We start from the raw sequence: 23,181 nt of genomic DNA, 5'->3' as shown, positions 1-23,181 counted from the left end.
CAGATGTGCCACTCCGAGATAATGTCAGTCTGTAGGATGGGAGTAATTTGAAAAACATCAGGAACTCCCGAGATTGTCAGAGCTAAGTGGACAGCAATAGTTTCCAGACTCAACAAGTTTGATGGCTCTGCAGGTTTCTTTGTTTCTCCCCGCCACCCTTTTCCTCCAGCCTCTTTTTAAAGTCCTCCCTTCAGTCTCTGGGGCACAGTCTCCAAATTGGCTCCCGGAGACTTGTCACCAGGCCTGGAAATAAAGCCTTTGCGACCTAAATTTTCGGTCTCTTGTTTCCTTGGATTTTATACCAGGGCACGAGTTATAACATTCATATTGTCAAAATGAATATATTACCAAAAGCAATTCATAGATTCAACACAGTCCCCAACAAAATACTATGATATTCTTCACAGAACTAGAAAAACCAATCCTAAAGTCCATATAGAAACACAAAAGACCCAGAACAGCCAGAGCAACCCTAAGCAGAAACAGCAAGGCTGGAGACAAAACCATATAGACTTCAACTTATACAACAAAAGCACAGCAACAACAACAACAACAACAAAAAAAAAACAGCCTAGTACTGGCATTTAAAAAGAAAACACATAGAACAATAGAACAGATAAAGGACACAGAAACAAATCCAACAATCTACAGCTAATTCTAGATAAAGGATCCAAAAATGCATGTTGGAGCCTCTTTAACAAATGGTGCTAGAAAATTGCATATCCACATGCAAAAGATTGGAACTGTATACTTCTCTTTCACCTTGTAAAAAATCAGTTCAAAATAGATCAAAGACCTATGTACAAAACCTGACACTGCTAAGAGAAAACAGGTGATGTAGACATGGCGGTAATCTCAGCTCTCCAGAAGGCTGTGGCAGAAGGACCACAAGTTCAAGCCTAACCTGGACAACTTAGTAAGACTATCTCAAAATTTTAAACAACTTTTAAATAGATTAAGTTTACAATTTTTTAAACTGAAGCTCAATGCAAAGGCCCTCGTTTCAATCTCCAATATGGGGGGAAGATAATAAACAGAAATTTAAAAAAACACAGGGGAAACATTTGAAACCACTGGCACAAAGACTTTCTAAATAGGACTCCAAAAGTACAGAAAATAATAGTGACAATCAGTAAATAAGATTACCTCCAACTAAAAAGTTTCTGGACTGCAAAAGAAAACACCCACTCAGAGAAAAAAAGGCTACAAACTGGCAGAAAATCTTTGCCAACTACTTTTCCAACAGAGGATAATATCTAGAGTATCTCAAAAAATTTAATCCAAAAATCAAATAGTCCAATCAATAAATGGGCAAGTCATCTAAATAAACACTCTTCCAAATCAAGGAGGGCAAACAGTCAATAAGTAGATAAAAAGTATTTAACATTTTTAGCCATTCAAGAAATACAAATCAAAACTGCGTTTAGATTCCACCTCACCCCAGTCAGAATGACTAACTAGCATTAAGAATACAACAAGTCCATATGGCTGGAAAGCATGCAGAGAAAAAGGAGCAAACCCTTCTAAACTGCTAGTGGAAATGTAAATTGGTACACTCACTGTGGAAATCAGTGTAGATCTTTCTCTAAAAACCAAAAGTAGAGTTCCATTTGATCCAGCTACAGCACTCCTTGGTAAATATCTGAAGCAATGAAAGTCAGCATAAGGTACAAGTACCTGCATACTCATGATCATTGTCGCACAGTTCACAAGAGCTAAGATATGGAACCAGCCCAAGTGCTCACCAAGAGACAAATAAAGAAAACATGGTACATATACACAGTGGAGTACTGTTCACCCATAAAGAACAAAATTCTGTCATTTGCAAAAAAATAGGCAGATCTGGAGACCATTCTGTTGAACAAAATAAGCCAGACTCAGAGAAACAAATACTCTCTCATACGTGGATCTAAAAACGATGATAAGAAAGTAAAAAGGAGACTAATACAGATAACAGGGAGCAAGATGGGGTGTGAGGGCAGGTAATAGGGTGAACGGATATGATCAAAATGGACACATTGAACTCTGCCAAGGGAAAGGTGGGGTAAAGGTATGGAGAGAAACCATGAAGTATATGTAAGAATCTGCCAAATTCATTAATCTGCAAAACCAATTTTAAAAAGTGAAAAAATAATCTATAAAAAAGATGCGTTGTCTCTTGAATACTGTTCCTCTTCATTTTAATGTCACTCAACAGTATTCACTACAGAACTTTGTTTTTCCATCATCAAAACAGAATTTTTAACCTTCATGACAACCAAAATTACATTTAAAAAAACCTACTTTTACAATGATAGTTCATTATTATGTACATATTTTTCTAAGTATTTTCAAATAAATGTCATGGTTTATGTTGGCGGCCCCCAGGCCTCATGTGCTTGCACTGTGCATTTGTGATTGGTTCATTGTCTAGTGCTTGGATTGGGGGTGTGAGTGCTACACCCACATAGGGGTAGAGCCAGGATGTGGTGTAATGGCAGGAAAAAGGTCTGTCTCTCTCTCCTGCTGGTTTCTGCCTTGCTGTTTGTAGCTACCATGAACTGCGAACCCACCATGCCAACCTGCCTTAAAGCCAACTGAGTGTGGACTGAAACCTCCAAAAACTGTAAGAAATAAACCTTTCCTTTCCCAACTTTGGGCATCAGGTATTTTGTCTCAGTGACGAGTAAAAAGTAACTAAGACAAAGGAAAAATAAGAATTTACTACGCTAATGATACCAACAACTCATTAATTAGTATGATACCCATTTCTTCAGATGGGGAATTCAAGTTTTAGAAGTTCACACAATTTGTTTAAATTAAAACAGTGAATTAAAAACAAAAACAGAAAGTAAAAAGCATCCCTTGAGCAAGCCAAGGGGCTTCATTGAGGAACTTTTGTTTTTGAATCATTCAAAGTAGAAAACAATAGAACAAGAAATGAAATGCCACATGTGTAGAGGAAGATGATTCTTGAAGACAATAGTATGTCAACATTAGGGATTAAAAAAACTAACAAAATGTCATTTCAACTCAACATGATTATAAAAGACTTTTATGGCAGGGAAGAAATGCTGGGTTAAAGGGAAGGAAGATAAAAACTAAACTTAATTGAGTACATACTTTGTGTAAAACTTAATATAAAGGAAGCAATCTGTATTTTTTAAATCTTCTAACAATCCTTTTAAGTAGGTATTATCTTTGCTTTCTTTGTAGTTGAGGAATCAGAATTTCAATGAGGTGATAGAAATTTTAGACCATACAACTCAACTGCAAAAGAATCCTAACCTCACAGTTTTTTTCCTTTACACTGAAAAGTTAAAAAATTAACTGTCATTATTGACTAATTCTGATTCACTTCCTGAATGGAGCTACACACATCATCTCATTGCATTGTGACTTGCATAGGGTGAAATTCTCCACATCTCTTACCCATAGAAAAAGTGATGAAAAAAGTAATAACAGTAAATTTTCTATAGCCTTTCTCTACTGATGTCTTCAGAATTAAGATGCCTTTGTTAATTTTTGAATCAATGGTACAAAGTACCAGTCAATTACTCTGTTTTTAATGTGAACTTTCAAAGTTGACAATTACAATGTTCACTATTCTTATTTCTTAAAAATAGTAAGTCTTAGGTAGGCAGTGGAAGACAATTTCCTGACCCTTGCGCTAGTGTTCTTCACACTGGGCCCTGTCCCAGCTGCGAACTTCCCACAATCTATATTCCCTGTGCAATAAACATCAGTGATAAAGAAAACAAAGCTATTTTTATTTCAACACTTAAGAAAATATCATTTATACAAATTTCCAATGGTGCTGAAAATGCAAACTCACTATATTACAGTGAAAACAATCACATCATAGGAAAACTAGCAACTGACAGAATTCATTTAACTAGTGAATATGATCTCAGAGACCTACAGTCTCCAAAACTACTAAGTAATTTAACTGAAGAATCAAAAAATAAAGAGCAGTTACACATAAACAAAAAATAGTCATACTGCAGTAAACTATTTTTTTATTTTAAAGAGACAAAAAAATAAATATAATGATATAGAATTTCAAAACAGGGTATTCCGAAATTGACAATGGCTAATATATTCCTTACTGTTATCTTCAAAGTAGTTGCTCAGCTTACAAAATAAAAGCATGCAAAATTGACCAAACAATATAAGTACACACCAATCTTGTCAATGAACTCAAAGTAATTAGTAGTATGATTATGTTAGCTACCACATATATATATATATATGTACATAATTTATTTTCCTTTTCTATTCTTCTTTTTTCCTTTCCCCCAACCCAGTTCAGTGGTTCTTTCCTTCTGAACAGTTTCTTTCCTTTTCTCAATATTTATTGCAGATTTTGTATTTTATTTGCTCAGATTCTTACACTAGGGAGACAAGACAATGTTTATATATGCAAGTTTGATTTCACTTATGATATGGTCTCTAGTTGCCTCCATTTACCTAAAAAAGCCTCGGGTACCATTTTGTTTACAATGTTCAGTATTCACCTTGACAATGCTACAATTTAAGTGCAAACTGAATTTTAAAAAAGGATCAAGAGATGGAAGGGAAGGGAGGGGAGAGAGAAGGAAGAAAAAGGGAATGAAAAAGAAATGAAGATGCATTATGTCCATGTACCAACTCCACACAAAGGATGTAAACATTATGTACAACAAACATATATTAATCAAAAAAAGGCCATAATGACCTAAAATTTGGAATTATGAGCTCTTGAAAAAACAAATACACACCAGAGTACACAGCACCTGTCCTACAGATACACAGTGAAAGTGCTCAGTCCAAAGGTATCAAAGATGAATTTTAGAAACACAAAACCAAAACAAATTCCAAAATTCAGTTTTTCGTAAAATAAAAGCATCCCTGTATGTTTCATGACTATTAAATGACTTTCCTCTTAGAACAAAAAAGCAACTGTCTACGCATGACTATAGTATGATTTTTTTTTGTTGTTTCCATCACTAGGATATTCATTTAATTCCTGGAAAAAGACAAGTGCAGAATGTTCACAGCAAAATTATTCAGAAAGACAAAAGGAAAGGGAAAAAGGAGAAAATGAGGGATTAAGGGCTGGGAAAGGAACCCTAAGTTCTCCCACATTATCTTAGACAATCACTTAACCTTTCCAACATTGTTGGAAACAAGGAACTATCAACAAAGAAAAATAATGCAAGCCATACCACAACCAAACTAATATAAAACAAAAACACAATGCTAGATAATTATAAGGCATTAATCACCTGATATTCATCAGCTAAAATATATATAGCCAAAAATTCTCAGTAAGTCAGCTTTGAAAGCAGGTCTCAAAAGCCAATATTCATAAAATATCTACAGTAAATTAAAATATAGTCTTATAAAAAGTTATTTCTGCATTAACTATATAAAAATGTATAAATCTTTAAAAAAATCTTCATTAGCTGTATAAAAATGTATAAATCTTCAATGTAATTTTCTTAAATATGACTCAATTATAAGATTATTGAGAAAGTTTATGACAAGAAATAACTTGCTGAAACAACTAAAGAAACATGATTTATTTTATTTTACAAATTATTGCTTTATAAACAATTTCCAAAACTATACCTAAAACCTGGTATTAGGTTGCCTTACTAATACTATCTTACTACTTTCAAAATGACATGCAAAAGAAAGTGTAGTACTCAATATCATTTAATTTTCTTTTGCATTGCTAAAACCTGTCTCCAGGAACAATCCTTCAAAGGATCTATCAGAAAAACAAAAGTCAGAGGTTCTCTGTTTCCTTTCCTTAATACTGACTCCATATATATATATATATATATAAACTTTAAAGATTATCAATGTATAAAAGTACCATACTTGTGATTACAAGATTAAATGTAATGAAAATCTGTAATGAGTAGTGTTGTTAACTTGGTTTGGACTGCCAAATGTCTAGGAAATTAATAAAGAACACTTCTGATGTCTCTGAGGATTTTTCCAGAGAAAAGGTGGGGCTAAGTTAGAACTAAAGCAGAAAAAGGGCAGGCATGGTGGTTCATGCCTATAATCCCAGTACTTGAAAAACTGAGGCCGGCAGATTGTCTTGAGGCCAGTCTAGGCTCCACAGTGAGTTCAAGACCATCCTGAACTATGTAGCAAGACCTCATCTCAAAAAAACAGAAATAAATAGATAAATAGATTAATTAATGTCATTAAGTTAAAGCAGAAGGAGGAAGTCCACTAGCACAGCTCTCTGGCACCAAGAGGTAAGCCCTTTAGCTTCCACATATCCTTCTGCTATGCTGTTCTGCTTTGCCTTAGGCCCAAAGTAAGGTAGCTAGCAAAACAAGAACTGAAACAAAGATTCAAACTAAACCTTTTATCCTGGCATTTAGAACTCCAGACGGGACAGAAAAAAATCTTCCTATGTGTATTGGATACTTTTATTATTGCTGAGACAAAATACCCAACGCCCAAAGTTAAAAGAGGAAAGATTTATTGTAGCTCACAGTTTGTAAAGGTTTCAGTTCATAGTTGGCTGGCTGTAAGACATAGTTGCATTGCAGACAGGCATCACAGGAGAAACTTCATGGTGGACAGAAGGCAGGAAAGAAGAAAAGCAGCAGCAGCATAAGCCTGCCAGGCTACCCACCCTTTGGGTGGTACCACCCACACAAGGATGGTCTTCCCATCATCCACACCCAGAATTATGACAAGGCAATCAGTGGACTAATCACACCCCCTTCACCGCAGCATCACACAACCTAGATTCAGTCACCTCTGAAAAACCTCACCCATGACCACATGAGGCTTTTGGGGAGGACATCTAGACACAAGACCTAATGCCATGTGATACCACAGATCAAACATAAAGAGTACAAAACAAAGAAATGATAATAAAACTCCAAGAGGAGAACACTGGATTATTTATAAAGGCAAATTAGAATAACAGATTTCTCAAGCAGAAACTCTAAGGAAGACATGACATAAAGTATTTGAAGGTATAAAAGAAAATAATCACAAACCTAGACTACTATATCCAATAAAGCTATCTGTCAGAATTAGAAGAAAAATAAAGACCTTCCAAAATAAGCAGAGACTAAAGGAATTCACGACCACTAAGCCAGCATTGTATATGATCATCAAAGAAAAACTACACATGAAGAGGAAATGAAAGCTAACAAATAATTATTTGTAGAGCTGGGAGTGGTGGCTCACGCCTGTAATCCCAGCTGAGGCTGGAGGTAGGAGGATCGTTGCGATTTCAACCAGCCAGGGCTACAAAGTGAGCTCAAGGCCAGCCTGAACTGCATAGCGAGACCCCATCTCAAAAAAGACCAAAAAAAAAAGATCATTTGTACAGAATCAAACTGCAAAAATTAAAAAGGCAGAAACTAGTAATGCCTTTCAATAACAGCCCTATAATTAGCAGTAGCCCTTGGAGTCCTTGGAGTAGTAGCCCAGCAGCCTTTGGGGCGTAAGACTAATTTTGTCATCAAGGTACATACATGCTGACTTATCATACCCGTGTTTACTCTTCAAAATATTTTAATTAACTAATTTTATGAATTTTACTACATTAAACAGTGAGTACTTAACAAGAAAAAATCACAAAATGGAGAAGTGAGTTTTTAATATTTATTGTTTTTAAAAAAAGCATCAAAATTTTCAACACTGACTGCTTTTTGGTACAAAGCCTAACAAAGAAAATCAGAAACAAATTCCTATATGGACTACAATGAAAATACTAACAGCACTCTACCAAATAAAAAAACAATTTTGAGCACACTACAGCTGCAGCAGCCAGCACTTGGCAGCCACAGCAGCAGGACACTGTGTCCCCGGGGCCCCAACAAAGCCAGCAGGGAGTGAAGTGAACCAGTGCGGTGCTCCACAGAGACACACAGTAGGAAGTGGGTAGGAAGGGCAGCATTTTACTTCAAGGGATCAGGGTGAACCCTGACATCAGACAGCCCCAGGTCTTTCACTGCCTAAGCCCCGAAGAGTAACGAGGGAAATCATGCAGTCACAGTGGACTGCAGGTAGTCGGGAAGCAAGATAGAGAAAATTCTGCTGAGAGATACGAGCTTCTCAGCCCTAAATACAAAGGACCAGAGACACTCCTGTCTGTGACCAGCAGGGCAGCACGGACACAGTGGCAGAAGCAGGCTTCTTGCTGTTTTAGGGGGATTTTTTAAAATTTGTTTTTGTTTTCTTTTGACTAAATAGATTACCTACACTTCTATCTGTTCTATTCTAGCCATCTTTCACTCTTCCCTCAACTATCGCTCCTGAATTTAAGCTACTTTCATGTGAATGAATACTGTCTCTTCTTTTTCCCGTCTGCTTCAATGCTCTATTGCTTTCTCTTTCATTCTTTCTCTACTACACTCTTCTCGGCCTCCCAAAACTTAGGTGCTCACCCTTCGCTTTACAGCCTCACCTCCACTATGTTCATCCCTCTCTCTGTCTCCCTACCCCTCTTAAATACCACTCAAACAGGTAAAAGCAATCTACCTAGAACCTAGCCTTACGTTCTAAGGGGAAAAACACAAACTGGCAGACTGGACAAGTAAGATTCAACTATATGTCACCTTCAAGAAACATACCTCACACTCAAAGACTTACACAGACAGAAGGTAAAAGAATAGAAAATGATATTCTATGCTAATGGAATCTGAAAGTAAGTAGGAACAGCTAACACATTTCATAAAGCAGACTTCAAATTATTCAGAAGAGATAAAGAAACTCACTATATAAAGGGAACACATCCCTAAGAGGAGAAAACCATACTAAACAAATAGCACTGAATATTAATACACCCCATTTCATAAAACAAACATAAAAGGAACAAAAAATTCTAATAAGATTATAGTGGGTGACTTCAATACTCAACTTTCACAAATAGGATATCCAGACCCCCCCAAAAATATCAACAAAGAAATACTGGTTAAAGCATACGCCAGAGTAAATGGACTTAATAAACATCTACAAAATGTTCATCAAGTAACAGCAGAATTCACATTCTTTTCAGGATCTCAAACAACTTCCTCCAAAACAAAATAGACCATTTTTAGGGAGGCAAATTTTAACAAATACAAAAATACTAAAATAATTTCATACATCCTATCAGAACACAATGAAATAAAACTAGACATCAAGTAAGAGAAATCACAGAAACTATACAAACATGTGGAGAGTGTCTAATATACTCCTAAACATTTAGTGAAAAAAATCAGAGGATCACTGAAGAAATGAGAGGGATTAAAAACTCCTAGAATCAAATGTTAATGGGGAGACTTCCAGGAAGATGGTGGAGTGGTAAGCAGCGGAGAAAACCGTCTCTCTGAGAGTCACCACCAAGATGCTGGAATATAGCAATGTGGGGAAGACAAGAAGGAAGGCAGTGGGTCCCCTGGACCCAGAAAAAATCTGGAGTGCAAACTGAAGCCCACAGAGAGAGTAAAAAGAAAAACTTCAATGAAGACAGTGGTAGCTGATGGCACCTTCTCCCTGAGACAGACTCACTGTGCAAGAGGAGCTGCTGGAACGTGGGGATGCACAGTCACAGTGACAGTGACAGCTGGTGACCCTGGGGCCTCTACAGGTAAGACGCGGTAATGGAAAAGAGTAGCAGATGTGGCTACAGGCTGGCAGAGAGTGCAGAGGACTCAGTTTTCCCACAGGAGAGAGCAACTAGCCACGAGCCATTTTGGAGTTGGACCGGAGAGCCCCAGAACCCAGAAACGCTGCTGGCCTTCCTCTAACCGCTCCTAGTTGGGTGAGACCCATGGACACCCCTGGCCTGCGGCAAACCCAGGGAGTCTGGTCTCAGGGCAGCCTGCTGAGGTTATCTACTATTCCACCATAGAGCAACTGCCAGTTTGCTGGGATACATCATCAAGATTCAGGACTCTGTCTCCACTAATGAAACCAAAGAGAATCCTGGAAGTGGACTGTTTCTTTTACTTTTTCACTTTTTAAAATTTGTTTTTGTTTTTTTCCTCTTTCACCTTTCTTGGTTTTTTTATGAGTGTAAAATGGTTTCTAACCTCTTTGTGGGTGTAGTCCTATCTTGTTCTTTCTTTTATCTGTATGGTCTCAAACCTCTATTCTTCCTTCTATACACTCTCACCTTACCGTATTCACAGATTTTAACTCTCATTTTTGGTGATAGTTAAGCTTCATTTTGAATCTTTACGTCTTTCCTGAATGTCTATATCTATCCCCTTGTCAGAAACCTAGTTTTATTTACACATTGCTACAGTTTGGGTCCGAATGTTTCTAAAAGCATAAGTGTTAACGTGGTCCCCAGCCTACGGCACTATTGGAAGATAGCAGACCCCGCGCAAAACGGCTCCTAGCTGGAAGCACCCTGGTGAGCGAGTACATTCCCTGAAGGAGACACTGAGACCACAGCATGATTTCTCCCTGCTACACGCACGCTCTCTCTCTCTCTTCTCCCTCCCTCCTGGCCGCCATTAGATGAGCAACTTCCCACCACAATGTGCTGCCTCACCAGGAGCCCAAAGGTGCTGAAGCCAAGCAACCACAGACTGAAACCTCTAAAATCATCAACCAAAATAAACCTTTCTTCTGTACGGGCTAATTATCTGAGGTGTTCTGCCAGTGACAGAAAGTTGACTGACACACATCCTTAATGGCTTACTAAACATCTTTAATCATTGACCCCACTGAGGCTTACAACACTGAACATATTTAAAGCTAAATCTATCAATCTTCTGCACCAGTTTCCCCAAGTTGCCATGATCATCTTTTGACCTCCAACCTTATTTCTCATCACTTTCTCTTCTTCCAATTCTCAATTTTCTCACTAATCCATTTTAAATTTTAACCCCAAGGGCAAAACTATGGACATATATAGTACACATTATGGACATATATAGTACACAGAACTATCTGGTTTTATATTTTATTATAAAATCACAAATTAGTTTATATAGTTAAAAGTTGCAAATAAAGGGTTAGTTCAGTTTGTCATTTTCTAGGCTGTGTTTGATGCTATGGCCAAAATTGCCTAACTGTTCTAAACAGCTACTGGTCCTAATAATCCTTAACTGAGATTATCTAAGGGTCAAAGAAAATATGGTGGCACAGTGCCAAACAAGCAACTTCTCATCTCCAACAACTGAAGATGTGAGCTCTTCCAACAAACTCAAAACCCAAAAACTAGCTACACCTGGAAGATACCTCAAAGAAGAAATCATCACCTAAGAATCCTAAATACTACCAATAAAGCAACCCGACACAGGCAACTTACAAGCATCTAAACTAAAAAAAGGAATTAAACTAAAAAAAGAAAAGAAAACAGGATGCAACCGCAGACATCGAGTTTACCAAATCCAGGGGACAATGAGGTAGGACAATCAAAAGGCCCCAACCAAGCCTCCCTGAAGTGGAAACAACAAGCAACTGAATGAGACTCTGGAAAAAATGAAATCATAAATAATCTCTCAGATAACTATAGAGATTACCAAAACACACACCATGCTTAGCGACATTCGAGCAGACACTGACATAAAAGTAAATGAGGTTAAGCAAATTATGGAAGCACAACATAGGAAATAAATGGAATCCATAGAGCAGATTCAAGCAGATATCCAGGTAAATAAAAATTCCATTGAATCAAAGCATATTAGACCAATGTGAGAACAGGATCTTAGATATTGAAGACAGGCTTGCAATTAGTAATCAGGAAAAGAAAGATTTCTCAAAAATAGCAAGAAACCATCAGAAATCAATCCAGTAGCTGCTAGATGAGACAAACAAGAATAACTTAAGATTGGCTGGAGTCAATGAACAAGCAGGAGATATCACAAATGACATTAAAAACTTGTTCAGAGACATCATGACAGAAAACTTCCCTGGTAGAGAAAAAGAATTTGACATACAAATAAATGAGGCATATAGAATTCCAATTAGGAATAATCAAAACAAATCTACAGCCATGCATTTCATAGTCAAGAGTCCAGAAATTCAACACAAGAATAGAACCCTGAAAGCTGTTAGAGGAAAGAAACAACTCATCTATAGAGGAAAGCGCATCAGCTGACTTCTAAGAACAAACTCTCAAGTCAAGGAGAGCTAGGAGTGAAGTGCTCCCAGCTCCAAAGAAAACAGCTTTCAACCCAGACTGATGCACCTCGCAAAACTATCTTTCACAATTGATGGAAAAATAAGATGCTTCCATGACAAAGACCATCTGAGGAAATTTATGACCACCACACCAACACTCCAAAATGTTCTGAAGGACATTCTAGAAAGAGATAATAAGGACTACAGCTCCAGGAACCCCAAAAGAAGGAATCTACCAGGGAAGGCAATCAGTGCCGGGCGGGGGAGAGACACGTAGCCAACAACAGGAAAATAACACGACAAAGATAAGTCAATATATATCAGTTATAACCATCATTGTGAATGGTTTCAATTCACCAATCAAAAGAAACAGATAGGCAGAATGGATCAAGAAGCAAGATCCAACCATGTGCTGCATGTAACAAACACATTTAATTCAAAAAGAAATTCATAGACTGAAAGTCAAAGAGTGGAAAACAATACTCCGTGTGACAGGAACCCAGAAAAAAGCAGTGGAAGCTATTCTATTTGCAGACAAAGCGAATTTCTAACCAAGAGTGATTAAGAAAGATAAAGAAGGTCACCACAGCATCATAAAGGGAAAAAGCCAAGAGGAAGACAGAGAAATGATAAATATATATGCAACAAATACCAGTGCACCCAACCATATATAACAATTACTAACAGACATGAAAAATCAAGTAAGGCCTAATACAACTGTACTGGGAGACCTCAATACCCCACTGTCACAAAAGGACAGATCAACTAGACAAAACACCAATAATAAAATACTAGAATTAAACAAATGGACTTAATTGTAGCTTTTCACCCCACAACATCAGACTACACCTTCTTCACAGCTGTACATGGGACATCCTCCAAAACAGACCATATACTGACTCATAGAACATGCTTAAATAAATACAAAGGAATTCAAATTATCCAATGCATAACTGTTATGGATTAAGAACTGGTAGTCAACTTAACGCCAGCTGGATTACATCAGCATGGCATTGAATGAAGATGCTCCACCTGAGGAAAGTTGCCAGAATAAATAGGTGGAGAAGAAGAGAGGTGTTGAGAGGGGTTGAGGCGTTACGGAGGCATTGTGGGTTCTCCTACAAGTTGGTGTCTGAGCTGTTGGTTCTCCTGGAGAAGCCTTGGTCCTCACATCGAGCATTGCTTCCTGGCTCCAGAGGGGAAAACATGTGCTGCTTGGTCTCCAGGATGAACTCATCACACTGCTTCCTGGCATGTACCTGACTGTGCTTGTCGTTGGAGGAGCTCGGGGCCTCCATGTTGCTGAGGACAGCTGTGGTGCCTTTCAGGACAGCCCTGGTGTTTGTTGTGAGTGTGACTTCTCGGCTCCAGCGTAGAACCCTCTTCCCACTAGCACAGCTCCTTCATCCTGCTGGCATAGACTTTCTGGCTTCCACTGCTGACCCTTGGGTCTTCCCGGCACGGATCCGTAAAAGATACTGGCATGAGTCCTTCTTGTGGGCTCTGGGCCTCCAGTTGGACTCATGGGAGGCATTGTCCTGAGCTCTGGGTTTTTATCTGGACTCATGTAGAAAATGTACTGTGGGGTTTAGGCTCTTGACTAAATAATCTATGTCTTTGGTGTTCTGGATAGATTTCCTGCATTTTCCTGTGTTAACTCCCGGTGACCATTATAAAAATATTATAAACTCCATGTTTGAACCTAATTGTTCTCTGTGTACAGCCCCTGACTACAACAATAACTATCAGACTACAGTGCAATGAAATTGGAAATCCATGTCAAAGGAAATCACAAAAATTTCGTTAACACATAGAAATTAAATAGCACCCACTCAACAACCAATGATTCACAGATGAAATTAAAAAAGAAATTCGACAGTTTTTACAGTTTAATCATAACAACAATAGAACATAACAGAATTGTGGGACACAATGAAAGCAGACTTAAGAAAACAGGACAAGCACATATAAACAAGGTAATGTTGAACCTCAAACTTCTAAAAAAGAACAGACTAAACCAAAATCTCAAACAAGGGAGGAAATTCTAAAGATCAGAGCAGAAATTAACACAATGGAGACTAAAAAAACACAAGGAATCAATGAATCAGAGTTGGTTCTTAGAAAGATTAAATAAAACTGACAAACCCTTAAATAAAATTGACAAACCCTTAATCTTAGCAAAAAAAGCAAAGACTCAAATCCATGCAATTAGGAATGAAAAGGGTGAAATCACAACAGACCCTGTAGAAATCCAGAAAACCATATACATCTACTTTGAAAACTTGTATTTTAATAAGACGGAAAAGACAGAAGAGATGGGTAGGTTCCTAGATACATATGAATTACCAAGCTGAATCAAGAAGATACAAAAATCCTAAATAACCCAATATCAATAAATGAAATTGAAGATGCAATTAAAAATCTATCAACAAAGAAAAGCCCAGCCCTGTCGTATTCACTGCTGAATTCCACAAGAAATTTAGAGAAGACCTAATATCACTATTTCTTGAACTCTTTAATGAGACTGAAAGGGAAGCAATACTTACAAATTCATTTCTGAAAGCAAGCATTACTCTGATACTAAAACCAGAAAAGGACCCAACTAAGAAAAAGAATTACAGTCCAATCTTCCTAATGAACACTGATACAAATATGCTCAGTAAGATACTGGCAAACAGACTACATCAAATCGTGAAGATTGTATACCATGATCAAGTGGGATTCATTCCAGGGATGGAGGGTTGGTTCAACACACATAAATCCATGAAAGTAATATATCATATTAACAAATCCAAAAACAAAAATCGTATGATCATCTCAATAGATGCAGAAAAAGCTTTTGACAAAGTCCAGCACCCATTCATGAAAAAACCCTACAGAAAATTGGAATAAACAGTGTTGTAGTCGTAAGTTCCAAGGAGAACAATTATAGACAGGACACAGAATTTATAATATTTTATGATGGTCACCCAGAGTTAAATATAAGAAAGTACAGGAAATCTGTCCACACTAACGACCTACAAAATCTAGCCAAGAACATGGATCCCACAGTAACATTCTGTATGAGTCCAAGTGAACACCTGAAGCCCATGACAATGCCTCCCATGACCCCAGCTAGAGATTTAGAGGCCATGACAATTACACATCCACATCTGTTTTATGGATCTGCACTGGGAAGGTCCAAAGATCAGTGGTAAAAGCTAGAAAGTCTATGCTAGTGGGCAAAATGATCTGTGCCAGTAGGTTGAGGGTTCTGCAGTGGAGCCAAGAAGTGATGCTCAAAATAAGGACTAGGGCTCCATTGAAAAGTACCACAGCCATTCTCAACAACAGTGAGGTCCCAAAAGCCTCCAACAATGAGAACAATCAAGTACATGTCAGGAAGCCAGCATGACAAGCTTCTCCTGGAGATTAAACAGCACACATCTTCTCCTCCAGAGCCAGGAAGCAATGCTCAATGTAAGGACCAGAGCTCCCCCAAAGTGAACCACAGCCACTTTCAGTAACAAGGTCCCGAGCTACTTGGAGGATAATGGCAGAGTTCATATCAGGGAAGTTAGCCATGACAAGCTCTTCAAAGAGAACCAGTGACTCCAAACAGTAACACTCTGGAGAACCACAATTCCCCACTCTTCCAAGCCATGTCTCCTTTTATGCTGTCAAATTTCCTCTGGTGGGACATCTACACTCAGCACCATGCTGATTTAATTCAGCTGGTGTTAAGTTGACCCCCGGTTTTTAATCTGTAACAGATGGTTTTTGTATCAGTCTAATAAAAGCCATCTATGACAAACCAACAGCCAACATCATACTAAATGGACAAAAACTAAAAGTTTCACTCTTAAATCAAGAACAAGACAAGGATTTCCACTGTCTCCACTGTTATTCAAATAGTCTGGAAATTTAGCTTGAGAAATTAAACAAGAGAAAGCAATAAAAGGAATAAAGATAGGAAAGGAAGAAGTGAAACTATCATTATTTGCTAATGCAATGATACTCTACTTAGAAGAGCCCAAAAAACTCCACCAAAAGATTTAATAAGAAAATTCAGTAAGGTAGCTGGTTACAAAGTTAACAATCAAAAATCCGTAAGTTTCCTGTACATGAATAACAAACTCACTGAGAGAAAAATCAGAGAAACAATAATTTTTACAATAGCATCCCCAAAAATGAAATACCTAGGACTCAATCTAACAATGGGGGTAAAAGACCTCTACATTGAAAACTACAGTATTCTGAAAAAGGAAATTAAAGAGGATATTCAAAAATAGAGAGATATGCTATACTCTTGAATAGGAAGAACCAATATACTGAAAATGGCCATATTTCCAAAACTGTTACACAGATTCAATGCAATACCAATCAAAATTCCAAGAGCATATCTCACAAAATTAGAAAAAACAATCCTAAAATTCATCTGGAACCAGGAGAGATCTAGAATAGCGAAGGCAATTCTGGGCAACAAAGACAAGAGAGGGGACATCACAATCTCTGCTTGAAATTATACTACAAAGCTACTGTGATAAAAAGTGTGGTACTGGCAAAAAAAAAAAAAAACTCGAAGGTCAATGGAACATATTAGAAGATGCAGAAACACTCTAGAGACATTAAGGACCTTATCTTTGACAAAGATGCCAAACACAATTAATGGAAGAAAGACAGCCTCTTCAATGGTGCTGGAAAAACTGGCTCTACACATGTGGAAGATTAAAATTGGACCCATATCTTTCACCATGTACCAGGCTAAAATCAGAATGCATCAAAGATCTTAATATTAAAACAGAAATATTAAGTCTGCTGGAAGATAGAGTAGTGAAACTCTTGAAGATACTGGTGTAGGCAAACACTATATGAACAAAACCCCAATTGCACAGGAACTGTCGCAAAGAATCACCCTACTGAAAAGCTTTTGAACAGTAAAAGAAACCACCAACAGAGTGAAGAGACAACCCATAATGTAGGAGAAATACAAATGGCAAATAAATATGTGAAAAATGTTCAACATCACTGAGATTCCACCTTTCACCAGAAAGAATGGCTACCATCAAGAAATCAACCAATAACAAATGCTGGAGGGGCTGTGGGCAAAAAGAATCCTTCTACACTGTTGGTAGGAATGCAGACTGGTGCAACCACTAAGGAAATCAGTGTAGAGATTCCTCAAAAAACTAGGATTGGAGGTCCCATTCAACACAGCTATTCCCCTTCTAGGTATCTTCCCAAAAGAATTTAAAACATCAAACCACAGTGATATATGTGTACCCATGTTTATAGCACAGTTTGTAATAACCAGATCTTGGAAACAACCACTGGTTGAGAGATAAATAAAAAAGATGTGGTGTTTTTATACAATGGAGAACTACTCAGCCATAAAGGATAAACTGGATACTTTTATAGGTAAACGGATGCAACCTGAGAACATACTCATTAGTTAAATAAATAAGACACACATTTGTAAACATCATATTGCTTCATTAGTGTGAAAAGCTGAAAGAAAAAACATATGTATATGTGTATGTATATAGAGATATATAAAATATTTAAGACAGTTATATTACTGATTTCTCTGAGTTCACTGAAGAGTAAGATTTGTGCTGGTATTGTTCAGACAACTGAATGCAAATGTCTGTGCTCTGGGTCAATGATTTAAGGATGACAATGTGCAGTGTATATATCATTGTTGCCCCAATTGATGTGTTTTGAAATTTGCTGTAATTTTTTTTTGTCCTTCTTGTTCTTTTTTCATTTCTTTCTTTTTATTCTTGAAATAAAATGGATTTGGAAAAAAAAGTTAACCGACTACCAAATGTGAGGTCCTGAGTTTGATTCCCAGTGCAAAAACAAAACAGAAAAAAAACTGTTAATGGAAACATATCAGAGACACAGGAAAGGTAATTCTAAAAGATAAGTTATGGCTATGTATGCTTACACAAAAAATTAGCGACTGCAGATAAATAATGTAATGATGCAACTCGCAACATATCCAAAGAACAAGAACAAACTCAATCTAATGGAAAGAAAGAAAGATAGAGGTGAAATTAATGAAATGCTGACTAAAAGCGCAATATCAACGAAACAAGAGAAAGAGACCTAAATGAATAGACTCCAAACATAAGCTTTCCTAACCTCAGGAGGAAGTTTACATTTCAGAGATGTGGTCCCACTGTGCTGAGAATTACTCCTCACATTTCCAGCAGTCTCTGCCACACAATGACCCCCAAATACAGGACGCTCCCAGGATCAAACAACGCTTCTACCCTTCTCGACCTCCCCACACCCCTTCCCAAACCCTGCAATTGTATCTTTCCAACCCTGTTTCCAAGGCCTTGTTATTATAGAGTTACATAATAATCATGGTTGTACAACTCCATAAATACATTAAAAAGCAGTGAACTGTAGATGGATGAATTTTTATCTCATGAGCAATATATTTCAATAAAACTATAAAACTAATAAAGCTACACTAAATAAAAATTTTTAATTTACTTCCTCACTCACACTAGCCACGTTCCCAAGTGCTCCAAAATCACACATTGTTAATGGCTGCCATAATGCGCAGCGTGGACACACAGAACCTTTCCCATTATCATAGAAAGTTCTAGTGAACAAAACTGCTCCAAAACACACAGACCAAGAAATGAGAAAAAAGAGAATCTGGCAACTTAAGTTACTACGAGTGAAGCAGTACCTATCTGATAACTAACGGCAGACTGCACATACAACAGAAATAGCCAAAGAACAGGATAAAGTCAAGTGCAGAAGACAGCAGGCTCCAAGTGAAAGTGGGCAGAAGAAAAAGGGAACCAGAAAGAGAAACAAAAACATCCATATTGTAAGTTTTTCGAAGTCTGTGTATTCTCTGTCAAAGCACTGGCCGAACAATCCACTGCTCAGGCTGTGCTACTTCCTCCAAAGAAGATGAATTTATAATTCACATTTGAAATCCACAAAGGAACTGAATAGGCAATTTAAAGTAAACATATATAAACTGAAGTTGTCTACTGATTTTCATAACTAAGTAAAGGAACATAATACATCTAAAAGGAACTCCACCTATATAATGCTAATTACAGTGTTCTAAAGATTTACTCAGAATTTACAGTGTTTCTATGGACATTTGAAAAGACAGTGAGTCCTGTTTCTCATTTCGCAGCACTTTCTGTTTGCTTGTCATATACTGCCACCAAGTGGCAAAAGTGTGTAATGCCATTTACAACAAACTCTCCACCACTGAAAAAGGAAAGGGATTTTGAAACAAAATACTGATACATTAAAAAGTCTGAGCCAGCAGTGTGATGGGAGGAACACCTAAAAACCCAGTCTGTTCAGATGCCGCAACAGTAACTCTCCCATAAGCAGCTCATTTTGTTAGGGTGTCTGCCATTCAAGGGGTGTGACTTCCAACACACTTTTCTGCTCAGGTTCACTGCTTACCCACAAAGTGTACAAAACACACCCACACTGATGGAAGAGTGTAACTACCCAAGGTGACATAAACGTAAGATGAGGAACACAGCGCTTGGCACGTAGTGCTCAATCAATACTGACTTCAGCATAAGACCTGCCCATGAAAGTACAAGTATCCAGAGAAAGGACGGCACTGTTCTCAATTTGAGCTCTGCTTTTCAAGCTAACAACCACCTAAAAAATAAGCCTCTGGAAAAGCCAGAAAACACATCCAGGTTTGAGTGCACTAAAGGGAACCAAGGAGAAAAATCAAAATCCTCACCTTTCTTACATTAGCCCTGACACTCATCCCATTTAGAATACACTCTAGGTAAACCATTGTGACACTGCCAACCCCATCAGTTTTATTTCTCCAATACACTCGACAGAAAAAAGCAAAGTTAAGAATGCCAAGTCAGCAGACCTTGGATCTCCTTAGTTAAGCTTTGATAACTAGCAAGTCCTTGAATAAATAGATAAGTAACTTTATTAGGCAAACGATTCTGAAAAAAATTTTTTTAATCTACTAGGATACCTCACACAATTTTTTAAAATTTCAAACTAGCAAAAATTCAAGTCATTTAAGATTAATATTTCTAATTCTGTGGCTCAGAAATAAAACTTCCTGTCTATTTCCTCTCCTCACCTGGCCTCAAGGCTGCTCACCTGGTTCTGCACCTTGTCCTGACTCTATTTCAGATTCTTTTGTTGGCCCAAAACTCTCATTGTCAGTCTTCACCCCATGTTTAAAGGGAAGACAGCTCCTGTCTCTGAAGTGGACACTGGCTATAGCTTTAGAACACACATACAGGGAGGCTCTATTCAGATTATGGAGGCTCCAGTAATGAGTACAGATATTAAATGGGCTCAACAAGTTTCATTCACATCTACAATAGGCGGCTTCTCCAAAGAGGCGTTCCAAAGTCTCCAAAGTATTTCCCGCAAATGAAGCTAGGTGTACCTCACCTTCACTTGTGCCTCCTTTATCCATCTTTCTCTCAATTTGCCCTAGTCATGCCCATCTTTACTTGTTGCTGGTTCCTAACTATTAGAGCACAGAAATGTTAACCATTCCCAGATGGGAAAAGGTGGCATTAGCCAAACGCTTGGGGAGCCATAATTAATCCTAACCTTCAACCTCTCCATGCTGCAAATATGTGAGAAGAGGCTAGCTGAAAAATGGGGCAGAGTGGGCCAACACGTGGCCACACTGTAGTAATCATGAAGTGCTGAGCAGCACAGAACACAATACATTTGAGTGTCACTTGTTAACTGGACTGGTCAATCACTTGATGTACTATTAGACATCAAACCTCTGGGTTGGACAGACACTAGTTTATTAGCCAACCGAAGTATCACAAGAGTACTTTTATTATTATTTGCCCCAGTTATATACCTGAATTCAAACTCCTGCTTTGAGGTCTAAATGAAGTGGACAAAAAAATAACAGGCAAGGACAACTCTCATGTCTACCACAGAAAGGTGATCACCACAGACTATAAATACTTACATACACTTAATGCAATTAACCTAACTAGAGGTGGGGGATACTTCATGTCCATGGACTTACACTTTCATAACTAGTACACATGCTAAAAATGTTCTGTATCTGTGACTCAAAGTAATTGTTTCCAGGGAGGTAAAAAGCCAGTGAGTTAAGGGGAATGTACTTACATCACTTGAAGAGACTGTTCCTGTTTCAACAGCAACACCGCTACCACGCAGTTTCTATTATGAAATAAATGACTTATTACTTAGTTTTGTTTTAAACTGCATCCTAATCTATTATCTTACAAAGGGAGCTAAGTGAATGTTATAATTATTTTCCCTAATCCTACTGTATAAAAAGCATGAGGATGATGTAAAATATTCTAAATAATATACTCTTCCAGATAACATAATCATTGTAACACTAAAAATGGTATAATAAACAATTTGAATGCTAACCTCCAGGTAAATTTCAAAAGTGAAAATAGCAAAAATCTCCATCTCAAGAGATACATACTGAATTGCTTTTCTAAAGTGACTTACACTGAACGAGCTACACTGTATTCTGTGGCAAAGCTTTTCAAAACAGGTGCCTGATGACAAGAAGATACTACATGAGATTCAAAATAAGGTTTTCCACAGCAATGTTAATAATGCTAATAACAATCAGCATCTCAGATATTATACAGAGTGATCAAAGAAAACATAAGCTAGAAAGTCAAAGGCTGAAAGTATAAGAAAAAAGAGGTAATCAACTTCTGAAAGGAAATGTTTATTTTCTTTTATTCAATAACTACCAAGTATATATCTACCAAAAATTTCATTATAAAGTCAAAGAACAAAATATCCCAACAATGGACTTGGACTTTTTCAAAGTTTATTTCTCATAGAATCACAAAAATATGGTCATTTTTATGACAGACAAAACACTTATGGCTGAGAATGACACAAATGGCACTAATATACGACATTAGAGAGAGAGAGCAAATAATCCTGTCACTTTCTTCACACAGGAAGCCTTCGCTCTAATCCTAATAAAAGGCCAGGAAACAAGTGTCTCCCTAAATCAAGACAGTCCGATGAGAGCCACATCACAGTTCCCAGATGGAGAAGCAAGGCTAGATGATGCCCGGTGCCCTGAAAAGTCTCCCCACAGTTGGATTTGCAAAGCAGAAATGCCAAACTCAACTGAAAGCCAAACATTAAAAGTGTGTGACAAAGACACAGTCAAGGTTGAAGAACATGTGTCTAAAACCAAAGAGCCAAGTCTAATGAAAACTGTTAGACACTGAGATATCTTCTTCCACTAGTGATGAGAGGGGTAAGTTCCACCAGTTGATGGACACAGCTGTAGCCATGCAACCATTAAATGGACATCAGTCATTCCTGGAGTGACAAGCCATCTGTTAGACACTATAAAGTGATAAATCAACCAAAAAGTTTCATTATAAAGCCAAAGAACAGCCTAAAAAAACTAGTGGCGTGCTGCAGTAATACACGCTTCCCTATCTATGTTCACTGTACAAACTGCAATATAGCCTTACCAGGCACCACCACACCCAGTATGATAGCTAACATTAAAGCAGAATGAGCTTTATCTAGAAGGAGAGATCATTTCAAAACCAAAAACAAAGGGGAAGGTGTATTTCTTATGTAAGCACTGATATACATTCATAAATTTCAATCTCATTTTCATATACCTATTTTTCTGTTTTTAAATACTTTTGTTTTTAAAATATTCTCACAAATTCCATAAAATCTTCAAATTGGTAGCCTTTACTAAAAAAAAACTTTATAAAGCTAAGCCCAGAGAGGGTTTTAAATTGATACTATGGGCATTACAGTTAATTTTCTTCAAGACATTTTAGAATCTCTGTCCAAATATAAAAAGCAAATATCCCAAAAAAGGTAAGCAATAATAAAACAAAAATAAATGTAAGTGAAGTATCATGGTATTTGTCTTATGCCTCAAATTAAAATTTATTAAAATAATAGGATCACCGGAAGTGTAAATTACAGCTTCCCAAAACTTTAAATAGACATGTGTTAGTCTAAAGATCACAGCATGAGAGCTCTGCATATTACCCACCCATTCTCATTCCTATCCAGCCACCCTCAAGCCCAAGTCTCATTCTCTTCCAGCTTTCCTTCCCCAGAATCCCCTCTCCCACTCACGTTCAC

At 37.5% G+C, this 23,181-nt stretch overlaps 1 protein-coding gene across 3 annotated transcripts in view; it reads right to left on the bottom strand.

Annotated features, from left to right (window-relative positions):
• The window catches only part of Atp6v1h (ATPase H+ transporting V1 subunit H), a 162,415-nt gene that overhangs the window by 111,345 nt on the left and 27,889 nt on the right, over nt 1–23,181 (bottom strand). For 2 of the 3 annotated variants that reach the window (XM_003465991.5, XM_013148482.3), the window contains exon 7: nt 21,187–21,240. The exons of the other annotated variant lie outside the window; for it this stretch is intronic. In XM_003465991.5, coding sequence (XP_003466039.2) covers nt 21,187–21,240 — 54 coding nt within the window. The remainder of the gene's footprint in view (nt 1–21,186; nt 21,241–23,181) is intronic. 3 annotated transcript variants of the gene reach the window in all.

The sequence above is a fragment of the Cavia porcellus genome, unplaced genomic scaffold (assembly GCF_034190915.1).
Source record: "Cavia porcellus strain 051 isolate PalLab524CR breed Dunkin Hartley unplaced genomic scaffold, mCavPor4.1 scaffold_11, whole genome shotgun sequence".
NCBI lineage: Eukaryota > Metazoa > Chordata > Mammalia > Rodentia > Caviidae > Cavia > Cavia porcellus.
This window is presented reverse-complemented; position numbering and strand designations above follow the sequence as displayed.